Source organism: Trichogramma pretiosum, unplaced genomic scaffold (assembly GCF_000599845.2).
Source record: "Trichogramma pretiosum strain Unisexual culture from Peru unplaced genomic scaffold, Tpre_2.0 scaffold26, whole genome shotgun sequence".
In the NCBI taxonomy this organism is placed as follows: Eukaryota; Metazoa; Arthropoda; class Insecta; order Hymenoptera; family Trichogrammatidae; genus Trichogramma; species Trichogramma pretiosum.
In genome coordinates, this window is record NW_019641640.1 from 1,155,025 (window position 1) to 1,167,460 (window position 12,436).

The 12,436-nt window shown below is 42.0% G+C and overlaps 1 protein-coding gene across 4 annotated transcripts in view; it reads left to right on the forward strand.

Annotated features, from left to right (window-relative positions):
- Window positions 1–12,436, forward strand: part of LOC106652567 — a 78,661-nt gene that overhangs the window by 44,580 nt on the left and 21,645 nt on the right. For 3 of the 4 annotated variants that reach the window (XM_014371579.2, XM_014371580.2, XM_014371581.2), the window contains exon 2: window positions 3,850–3,976. The exons of the other annotated variant lie outside the window; for it this stretch is intronic. In XM_014371579.2, coding sequence (XP_014227065.1) covers window positions 3,958–3,976 — 19 coding nt within the window. In that variant the 5' untranslated portion in view covers window positions 3,850–3,957. The remainder of the gene's footprint in view (window positions 1–3,849; window positions 3,977–12,436) is intronic. 4 annotated transcript variants of the gene reach the window in all.

Sequence of the window (12,436 nt, forward strand, 5' to 3'; positions counted from 1 at the left end):
GAAAGAGTGCGGAGTACGAGGCAATTTAATTAACGCCAAGTATGAGGGTCAAAAATTGTTTATTTTTTTTTTCTTTTTTTTTGGCGCTAATGCAGAATCTCGTCGCAAATTCAACAGTACATACGCACTCATATTTGCAGGTCAAACAAAAGAAATGATTCATGGTCCAGTTCTCGGGCGGCTTACACAGTTACGAAGATTAATGACCGATGTATAATATAAAAGCTCGATGCGAGATATACTTTTCCGCGAACTCGACGTTCGAATAGCCAGTTGGTCGTGGCTCCATGCGGATGTCGCTTATACAATAAACCGTAAAAAGCTCGCGCGCACCAGCATGCATAAAGGGACTACACACGAACATCGAGAAGCACTTCTTAATGTGCGAGCTATTGTTGTGAATTTGGTAGTGGTATATTTTGAGGTGAGCACGAGCTCTTTGATATATACACAACACATTCGAGAATATACATGGACGTCGCAGCTCGTTCTCGAATCTCGTGACGCGCTTCGACAACACGATACCGCACACCATACCGTACAGTTCCCCTCTTGGAACTACTCGCATAGCTGTCGCGCCTATCGGTTTAGTAATAACAGCTGTACACTCGTTATGTGCGTACAGCGTATATAGGTATACGTAAGAAAGCTCGTGCGAGCGAGCTTCGTATCCGTGCGAGGGCCGTACAACCCTCGCCCGGCGCTGACCCGTGTTGTATACGTCGAGCTCGAGCGAAATTTCGACCATAGCCCGATTTCGTGCTTAGCTTGTACAGATCAATGCGCTCCGGATACGTATAGTGCGTCTTGCGCACACGAGCAGCGGTATAGTGCTTTGTGTTGCTGCTGCTGCTGCTGCTGCTGCGCGGCCCGTTGACCGTGTTTATGTATCAGGTGATGTCGTTATTACGACGCATCATGCTCTGTACACCTCTCGCTTGTTCTATCGATTTTAGACTTTTCCACATTCGAATCGAGAATTTTAGATCTTCGACGGCGAAAGTTAGAAATGCAAACTCTCTGTTATATAGACGCGTGCGGTAAAAAGAGCCGATTGCGAGCCACGCAGTGAGAGCCGTACATTGTATAGGTATAGTAGGAGCTAGCTGCCTCAATCGATAAGGGATTGAATGACGAAGGGTGGCGTGTGGAATATGCTCTCTGTGGCGCTTGCTCGCCTCCAGTACACTACATACATACTTGCGATCGACGAACTACGCCCAACTATTTCCTATATCTACACGCATACACACGTATATTCACCTTCACGACTATAGAGCGCTCAACGACTCCTTGTTTCGCAACGACACATCCACAACATTTTAGTGTTATGTGCGATGTATCGATGATACATTTTGTATATAACAATTCCTGCCTCGTGTGTTGTGTTCGCCTTTCTCGCCCGCGCGCGCCCCCGAAATGCTTCCAAAAGTTCAGGCCGTTCTTGCCAATAGGGAACCAGAGAATCATGCATCTTGTAATTAGGTTACGATGAATTTTGTTTTTCAAGTACAATATCGATTTTCGAACTGCTGCTGGCCGCTATTCTCTCGCCGCCGCAGCGATCCAAAGCTCGGGGGGTTTTCAATTGCTTATGTGAGTGTATGTGCTTTAGAAACTGGCGCAGCACGAATAGACCACATTGTCGTATTGTCAGGGTCTAGAAAAAACAAACATTCTTCCAGGCCAACCGAGTCACGGCACTCGAGTCCAGCGGAAGAGAGAAAAAAAATCGTATTAAATTTCGCCCCCTGCTATATCGATAAGGCTCGTTTCCCTGGATATATTGCATGAATATGTATGTAATACGTCGAAGAGTATCGCCGCCGAGTCAAACGCTTATATCATATTGTACGCATCGAGAGGCCTTACGGCTCTCGACTGTGCGTGCGTGCGCCTACGCAGATAGCCCGCTGCTGCAGAGGCCACGGCATATCCTGAAATTCTGATTTAGCCTGAGGGTTGACCCTTCGACGAGCCATTGTGAAACGTTATACAGTGCGTAACTAAAGAGCAATTTACAGCGCGGCCAGTCATCGACTGCTATGCGTAAATCTCATGCATATACGCGGGATTAACTATTGGTTTGAAATTACGCTTGTAACATTTATTGGAAATTCTTATCCCCCTGCTTAGATAACGCGCACGATGACTCTCTACTTAGAAAATGACACTGAAAAAAACATATTTAGGTGAAATTTGAAGTTTGTAGATAACGATCTAGTATAATACGACTTCAAACTTTACTACAATTGTAAAGATCTATGATTTTTTTATAATATTAAAAATAGTAATCATCGGGACAGTTGACTCAAAATTTGATGGACATATCTATTGCGTATTTAATCGCAATTGAATTACTGTCATCGACAGTGACTGTATAGCGTTTGTGCATCGAACAGTAGCGCTGCAACTGTTATTATTGTTCTCGCGCGCCGAGACACCTGGAAGATTATACACCTCGAGTGGGTTCGATTGCCTCAGTGGCTCTCAATCTACTCGCGCGAACCTCAAACAGACACACTATTCGGAACGACCCGGCACAGCTTCCACTTTCTAATGTAGCTGTAATTCCGCCGATGAATTATATACAATGAAATACAAGTATAGCGTGACTCCGTATACGGCGTATAAACTTGACTTAACGTTAAACTTGGTTAAAAGTAATTTGACTCGCTCGTGACAGTGGCGGCGGCGGCGGGTGCGACGTGTTTGGCTCGAAAGAGACGCTGCAGCAGCAGCAGGTTGATGGACTGCGTGCGATTGCCTCGAGTTGCTAGCTGCAGCTATATCTTGTTCCGAGTGCAATAATTTTAAAATAGATCGCAATTTAATGTGACTCGAGTTTTTGAACTGTCCACGCGCAACAGCACAGTTATTAAAACTTGACTTCTTTGCTGACGATTACAATTTTTTGGAATCCATTTGGATTTAGTTACGCATTGATACTCGAAACTATGCACTGCAACAAATATATTTACTCTTTTAATATAAGTTTTTATTAAGTTAACGATAAAATACAGTTTCATATTGTCAATTTTTTCTATTATAATGTTTAGTGTAATATAGTACAATAGATTATTTATAGTACGTATTACCCTACATTTACAATACATTTATCCTACAAACCTTTACTAACATTTACCGTTGCACGATTCTTTTAATATAATTTTTTAATATATCATATATTTAGTGTTGTGTAATTTACAATTTCAACTCTCTATGTGTAAGCACTGCAACCCATCATATAATATCATATGATTATAAATATTATATAATGCACTATTTCATTATCGTCTGTATATAGCCACTTTGAAATACGATCATTGAGAATGTTAAACGATCGCTGTAACATGTACATACGTAAAGAGATCATTCCCATTCATTCTCATAAACAGTACTGCATCAACAGTGGCAAAATTGACAATCGTCGATTGATCAAGTCTGATCATCGAACTTTATCGTCAATATAATCTGAACGTGACTGAGTTGTTTCAGTACTGTAAAAAGATCCGAAAAATCAATCTTTTTTTTTCTTATATTATCAATTTTTATCATTCATTGCATCATCATCGTTAGCTTCTTCATTATAATCGTCATCATCATCATCATCACCAGCAGCAATATCATTTCATTTGTAATATATCACATGGGTGTAAGTGTGCGTAACAAATTCATTATGTATATAGTCTGAAGTATGCGTAGCACACCTACATCTATCAGAATAGAGCACGCATTAGCTCCTCTAAATCCACGTAATCTCCAAATAGACACAGTATACAAAAAACAACAAAAAAACTTTTATGACCCATTAGTGAGAGTTTTGTGTTTTTGTCTGATTTTCTGCAGACTTTGGCCGCTGCGTCACTCGGCAGCGGGTCTCGACGATGAGCTCGAAGGCCCGTTAAAAGGCCGAACGAGACTGTCATTACTCTCCTTAGCATATAACTAGGAAGTATGAGGGAACTACCTGGAGGTGAGTCTGTATTTCTTAATTGTCTCTTCTATTTTTTTCGCTCATTTTGACAGCTACGACGATGGTAGCCCTCCCCAATTTCTTTATTTTTGATATTTTGGTCGCTCGTGACACCATGATCCTATAAACACGTACATCCTGTGTCTCATCAGATATTGATACGAGCGGAAGGTGTCACTTGCTACTCACTCAGTTGGTCTTTCAAAATTAACGATTATGTATGATCGTATCGAAAATAGTGTGATTATCTGTTTATGAGCAAATGTCACTATGATGATTTTCATCTCAGGCAGTCTCGTGAACTGTTTTAACTCGGTTTATGACTAATTTATTGAAGTCGTCGTGGTTTTTTAATCGTGTTCGATAGTGTCACTTTTTCAAGTTATTGGGTCATGAACTTTTTTCTTTTGTAGGAAGTTATGAATAAATTTCATCTAATTAGTCGACAAATATAATTAATGTCTATTTAAAGTTTCAATTCTATTAATTTAGTTTTTGTCAACTTTAGTGGTTAATAGCCCAACTATCTTATTTTAAATATATTTTAAACATCGGTAACATTTAATCAAGTCTTCAAAATAATTTATAATTTTTTAAATCAATAAAAGCATAAAGATGAGGCTTTTTTATTTTTCAATTTGTATAGTTTACCGAAATCTGGCTGATATTGTACGTATATTCTTCGCTTAACCGAGACGAGCTCTAGATTAATGAAATCGAAACTGCACAAACTTTATATTTAGCGGGTTCATAACGCGATAAAACGAGCGTATTTTACGAAACAGCCTACTCGCATCATTGAACGCCGAGTTTGAAGCTCAATTTTAAAAGTCGTAAAAGAGTTTGGAAATTGTTGTTTCGACTGAGTTTGCTCCTTCATTAAAATTACATTATTATTTTAATTGTTCCAAAGTGAAATTTTATCAACGAATTTTCGTTGCTTTACTTAAAAGCTCTTTTGAGATCGAAAAAACAACGGACGCATTTCTGTCGAGCTCTTTGAAAAAATATTTCAGCTAAAAAGGCGAAAATGTTTTTAAATATTTTTACCCTCTCTTCCATTTTCCCATCATTTCTTTTGACATTCCATTTATAGCGCGGTATGTTCTCGATATAGAATACTCGCAAAAAAAAGTTAAAAAAAAAACATAAACGCATGAATGTTAATATCGCATCGATAATTAGTCTTTGAGTAAACGTACAGCTAAATCATAATGCATAAGTACGGCAATTGCAGGAGCTCGGCAACGTGTATATCAGCCTCGAAGTTAAAAGAATGGAGCGAGCTAATGTATGCGCATCGTCGTGCGCAGTTCTGAACGTATACTCGAATATACTCATGTATAAAGCCTATATAGATATATGATTGCGTGTGTGCGCGGATACATAATGTGCAAGCCAACCTCGAAGGCCTCGAAAGACTTGCTGCTGCTGCTGCGTGAAAAAGTCGACTGCGCCGTTTTTTGCTCGTGCCTTTCAACTCATCCAAATTAATAAATTCACTGCATGATCGGCGCTCCGTACGCGTTGCGCTTGTGTGCAGGCGACTATAAAATTAACTACCTCTAGGAGAGCATTAGATGTTAGAAGCAACGGCGCGCGTCTCGGCGCTGAAAAATTACAAACTCATATATCTGTAATCATCGTGTACGGGCGATCGCGTCTCTCGCTTCTCATAGTGGATAAAAATGAAAAATGACACGGTAGTTTTTGCGGCTTTTAAATTGACGCGGCGAGGATCGGCAAGGCCGACTACGGCATGAAGGCAACAAAGTTTTGATGAAACTATGCGATACACTGGTACTAAAAGTATTTATGTGTTGTTCTTTTTAGCTGTGAATTATACACGTATACTTGTCGCAATAAAATTTTGGAAAACAGCCTGAATCCCCGAGCTCGATGTGGTTTTTTGTGCCCAACTTAACGAGATACAGCCCATAATTCGAACATTAGCAATTAACCTTACGTCTTTTAAGTGTTTTTAGATCTGCTTTTTAGTAGGCGATAAAAAACTATTAACTGGCCGCTTGTGTAAGCAAATTGCTTACGGTCTGAAATTATCTTGCAGAATCAAGATAGAGAGAACGAGAAAGAGAGAAAGAGAGAAGGGGAACTAAGAGAGAACTTTGAAAACTGTGTAGTCCTTAATTACTCAGTAATTCTAATCAGTTGTTATATTACATGATTAAAGCATTTTCAAACACACCCGGAAACGCCTTTTTTTATCATTTGCTTTTATATATTGTAAAAATAGGACAAAGTGGAAGTCGATTACAAGTAAAATACAATGACATTGTTTTTGTAACATTAGTAGACTCGATAAGACACCGTAAACAAGCGCGGACAATACATCCATCGGTCGAACTTTTTCTTCGATACTTTTATGCGCCGATCGCAATTTCTGCCAACAATTCGCCACGTAAAGAGATAAGAAATATAGCTTTTGAAAGCTCGAAAGTGAGATTCATCGGTATCGCGGCGTGAACGAACCGAGAGAGAAAGAGAGAGAAATAGAGAAGATTGCATATAATACATAGTCTTTTGGGTTATTTGCGCGCAGCGGTGGCTTCTACGTGCAGCGTTAAATAAGCCTTTATTCAGCAGCGAGGAAGCTAGACGAACGACGACGCGCACAGGTATTGTACGTGCACACACATACGCACACAGACTCGAGTTTTCTGTGTGGTGCGCGCGAGGAAGTAAACCACAAAAGTTAACGGTGCAACGATAAATCTTAACTGTAACAAGGCTGACGACGTTTTCTGGCTTGCTGCGTGTAAGCGCGCCAAGAATACAAGTTGCAGCTTGAACCCTCTACGTTGTCTCCTCGCGCGATATAAAATGCACACACTTTTTACATAAATATACACGAGTGCGCGCACGTGTAAATTTCGCATACATAGGTAAACGCGTGCAATCGCATGTGTCAGGTCGATCTCGTGTATATGCGCAAGCTCAACCTCCGTCTAGCTAGCTACTATACTACATCGGTCTCGCGCGCGAATCTAATCTCGGATTAAGCTGCGATGGAAATTGTCCCACTATAATACCCACGTACCTATATGTATAATAACTCTTGTCCGTTTCTTATTCTTTCTCATCCTCTTATTCTGCGAGCAGTAGTGGCATTAGCTTAAATACTCGTCTCTCTCTCTCTCTCGGTTTTGTTTTGCGTACGTTTTCTTGTAGTGCGCCTGATGTCGCGTTGTAGTTTATATACTGTATAATACAAAATTCTCTCTCCTTCGCCGTGCAGCGCGCGGGTCTTTTCCGCGTCGCGCAGCAATTATTTCGGCTTCGATGACGCTAATCCACGATGTCGGGATGGATTAATTAAGCCCCCGAGATTGCAGCAGCAGCAGCAGCAGCCGCGGCAGCGACCAAGCTTTATATACACATTATATAGCTGCGCTTGTAAGTATTATAGAAAGGAAGCCCAGAGCAAAACGAAAGGGAACTCGTTCTCTCGCTCGACTGTTTTCACGGCAGCTTGTAAGCGATGTATACAGTTCTCCGATTCATTTTTACTTATTCGGCTTTATACTTTGGCTGTTCTATTTTTATCTGGAAAGCACATGTAGCCGAGGAGAGACGATGCGCTTTCTCTTGCCTCGAAATCGCAACATCAGTTTAATACTGTAACACAAACTTAGATATGTGCGAGCCCGCGCGCGCGGTCGGGGCTGTGGCTATTCTAGATGTTTTGACCCAGGAGTGATTTCCCGACTATCAAACTTCTACAAATTGATTCCCCTCCCCCGACCATGTATAGTGCAGTCGCAGAGAGCTCCGTACTGCTGCTGCTGCTGCTCTTGCCGTACGTCCAGAAAGTTTGTGTTGCTGTACTTTATGTGCATGTGTGTATGTGTATGTATACAGACAGCGCAAGAGAGAAAATCGAATATCTCGGTCGGAGATGAATTTCAACGAGCGGCACAAAGTGACCCCTTGACACATAGCTCTACAACGTACCAACAATCATTCGATTTATAAATACAAACAAGATACGATAAAAAAGAAAAATAATGAAATTAATTGGAAAAAATTTATTTTGCATCCGCGTCGCAATAATAGTCGTGGCGGAATATAAAAAGCGGAGGGGAAGAAATGTATATATTACATTCGCAGGCAGGTCGAGGCACGGCACAGCGAAATACATATATATAGATCCTTTAGCGCCGCGCCAGAGTTTCTAGCGCTGGCGGCCGCTGCCAACACCCTTCTACAGAGCAGAGCACAGTAGTAGCAGTGGCGGCAGCAGCAGCAGCAGCAACTCCCCGAGAGGGGTAGTTTTATCGATTTTCCCTCCCACCGTGTGTATGCATATCTGTCTTGCTCTCTCTTCTGGCGCGTTGTATCTACCCTCTGGTGGCTAGTACCTACTGGATGCGCTTGTGTACACGTATAGTACGTACGGTATAGTTATACTCGTATGTACTGGACGGGAGATATATGCATTACCAGTACCGTGTTGCTGGATATGCATGCATATATAGATGTTCTCTGTCTCTCTCCTCCTATCTCTCCATGTACAAAGGTCTGCTCTCGAAGCCTCATTTTTTTCTCACTTTCACCGCGTGCATATACCTATTCGATATACATGCTATATATATTGTCGCTCGTCGCTCCGTATGTATGTATGTGCGAGTAGTTCGATCTTTCTTGTCGGCATTTCTATCTAGGCGCGTGGAACACACTGTCCACCTCCGCGCGCACAGCTGCCGCGATGATTTTATTCGACATTTTTTTACATCGCGCGTCCAATCCGATCATACGTCCGTTGCTGCTGTATTGCGCCGGGCCTGCACATTCGATATGTCTTCGTTCGTCCGTATGTCGTGTCTATTTTCTCGCTTGCTCGGTCTCTCTCTCTTTCTCTCGTACACTTCTGCTTGATCTACTATTCTAAACGCTCGTGAACCAAATTAAGTTCCATTGCGGGTATGTACGAAGAGTCTCCGAGTCGAGCCGAGAGAGAAGCGAGTAGAGGGGCAATTTTGCTCGAATTATCCACTGCTTGGCTGTATAGCTGCAGCAGCGGCAGCGGCACTTGGTGCCTATTTTCTTCTTCCTTGTGCGCGCGCGACGAGCTCGTGTGCAAGTGCCGCAGCAGCGCTTGCAGAATATTATATATCTACACAGTTACAACATCGTGCTCTTCTGGCTGGCTGGCTGTATGCTGCTACCGAGAGCTGCAGAGGCGCGAATGAATATATTATTTCTCTCTCGCGCGCGCGGGTATAAATAATGCAGCGCGTTTATATTATGTTATGTACAGGCCAACGGGAAAACCAACAATGAGTTTCATTTTTGATTGTAATAATAATTTCGACTTGATTATTTTGGCAATTCGTGTCGCTGCGCTCGCGACCTTTTCATTATAATTCCATGTTATAATCCGAACATTTGCCGAACCGTCGCTTTTACGATATTACACATTATATTGCACATCGAGCGCTCTACTATGCACAGCGTGTGGCGTGCGCGCGTTACAGACTTTTTTACATGAAAATTTTATCTATCGTCGAGAGACCCAGAGATAGAGAAGCACTCGAGGAGAATTAAAAGCAGTGGAAACGTGCGTCGAAGCGTGAATTTTGTCGGTTACACATTGAAAATTGTGCACGAGGAGAAGAGAGAAACGTGTCTCCGGAATTTCCTTGCGTCTTTCTCTCTCTCTCTTTTTCTCGTCGCATGCGAAGCTGTTAAATTCGTTGGGACATCAAGAAAAACTGCGTCTAGAATTTTTGAGCGGCGTTACAGGCGTTAAGCTTTTATAAGTGCACGAATATACGCGCTCGCACACATACACGAAAGGCGAGCTACGCGTCCTACACGCATGTTAATGTTCCATCACGCGCATCCGCGCATCTACAGTCGTTCTCTATGTATGCGGCTATATTATACGTGTGTCGTCGCGTCTTTGCGTTTTCTATATATTGCATCGGAGCAGCAGCACTTGGACGCGCAGAGCGACGAGTAGCTCGTACAACATACATAGCGGTCTATTATCAGTTACACACGAGTCCCTCTGCCTGTTGTATAGCAGTGTCACGACGAGCATTACGCATGCAAAGAAGCGATATATAGCATATACGCGTTATAAAAGTTCGCCTATAGAAATATCAGCAGTGCCTTTGCTCGCATGTCAAGTAGTACAGCAAGACGAGCAACTTGGGGTTATACGCAGTTAGAACCTTTTTTCAATGTATCGCATGAATGTTTATGAATGCGAACAAAGTGGTGTATGGATTCAAAAACTCGACCCAATCATACAATGAAAAAAACATAAATTACGTATATTTTTTTTTTGCCATACGAGTAACTGGTTTTTATTTTATGTAAATGTATACAATTTTGATCCGCGTGCAAAATATGTCTTCTCGCTAAATCCAATCAATATGATTTTGCAAAATCCAAAAAAATCGTACTAGCTAATTGTTTCGTGAATTTGTAGTAAGTGGTATAAATCGATCGATAAACGAGTGCCGAGCTGCGAACGGAGAAGTGACGATCGTTCAATGATCCGCTCTCGTACATTATACGTCCATTTGCAGCTCCAACATCGACGCTCTATATACGTGCCGTGGCTCGGAGCCTATTCCCGCAGTATCTCTCTATCCACCGCATAACCAACGAAAGTTACGTAACGCCTTTGCCGTGTACATTTGCGCCAAGACCGAGAGGCTGATCGATACTTGGATCGACGTTTCGACGCGCTTAGAGATCGATTAGCCCTCGAGACTCGTTTGGAAATAAGAACTAATTAGTTCTATTTTATTTTTCTGCTCTCTGGAAAATCGTATATTCGTCTTCTGTTTTTTTTTTCATTGCTGTCTCTGTCTCTCTTTGCCTGGTGCGACGAAGCACGCAACAGCTGGCTTCGGGGCGAGATGTCGCTTCGTCGCATAGCGTTCGCGCGCGTGAGCAAGACTCCTGTTTACAGCACCTCGAAAATGCGAAACGATTAAAAGTCCCCGAGGTCGTTGACGACTTTTTGCCCTCGCGCATATAATGATTGCTCACGGGCACATAATGTCCAGCAATTAATCTTCTCGTAACTTTGGTGTCTCGTTAAAAATTTGTACTTTTTCTGCCCTGTCTCTCTCTCGCGCTGCTCTGTCTTTCTCTTTACTGCTCGAGTGTTGTGTATGCACACTATGCAGTGTACGTTTATATAAACAAGTACATTATGACACCGAGACGGACGCCGGTATGGCGCTCCCGCCATTTAAGTGATCATCCACGAGGGGGTCCTTTTCAGCTCAGCTGCGCGTACATTGTTACTTAAAAATGAAAATATTTCGCCCGAGACTTCATTTTTTTTTTACAAAAAGACTGAAAAATAAACAAGTTATGAGAATTCACAAAACAAGTTCGATTCGTGGGGATAAATATATTCAATTCAATAAAATGACATAACACAGAAAAAATTAAGTAGCTAACGTGCTTTCCCGCAAGTGCAGAAAAATGAGCATCCGCACGTAAGTGCGCATCTCCGTTGGCAATGGACTAGAGACGCGCGAGCGGAAAAAACTAAAAAAGAAAGCGATGGATGAACATTGCACATACACGCGTAAATACGCGCGGCATATAACCAGGTTACTGGATAAGCTCGAGCGCATCGTGGCGCTGCTCGCGAGCCAGCGAGTCGACTTCGTACCGTTACTTCTGTACATACATAAATTTACGTATATCTCAAGCGCGCGCGCGCTCAAATGTATAATATACATCGGAGTGGGATCTCCTCAGCCGAGTAGCACGCCGACTTGTATATATACCGCAGCGAGCGGTGTGCGTCTCGAGCTCATAACGTTTCTGGCTGCTCTGTGGAATGAGTCTGTTTACGATCGTGCTTAGATAGACCGAGGCAGAGAGAGATGCCGAGCGATTGCAATTTACGTGCAGCGCGTCGTGGCACACGTGTATCGGTGAATCAATTTATATTCGCGCGCCGTACCTCCGTTTCTGCGCATTTTTTAATCAAGACATTATTAGCCGCACGCTTGTAACTTAGAAGAGCCGACACTTGTAGTTGAGGCGAAGACAAGAAAAACACGAATGAAAAGTAAGAAAATTAGTCTTAGCGTTTGAACTTTTTCAATTTTTAAAAACACTTGATCAGAGCTCCAACCGCATCTTGATAGGAAGCTCGAAAAATGAGAATTTTCCAAGCCCGTTATCTGAAATTTCTTTAAATGGCAGCGGTACCTTTAAATTTTTTTAAAAATACTCTTTGATAAAAAAATATTCAGTAGAAATTTCAGAAAACGAGCATGAAAATTTAAATAATTTTTACTGCGACCCTCTGGTCTCCTCAACATTCATATTTTTATTTTGCAATAAATATAAGTAGGAACCATGATTTTTTCTACTCTTTTTCCTTCTTTCTCTCTCTCTCTTTCTCTTTCGCTTTCTCTTTCAATGCTAAGTCCCCAACCCACGCCGCGCATACGCTCG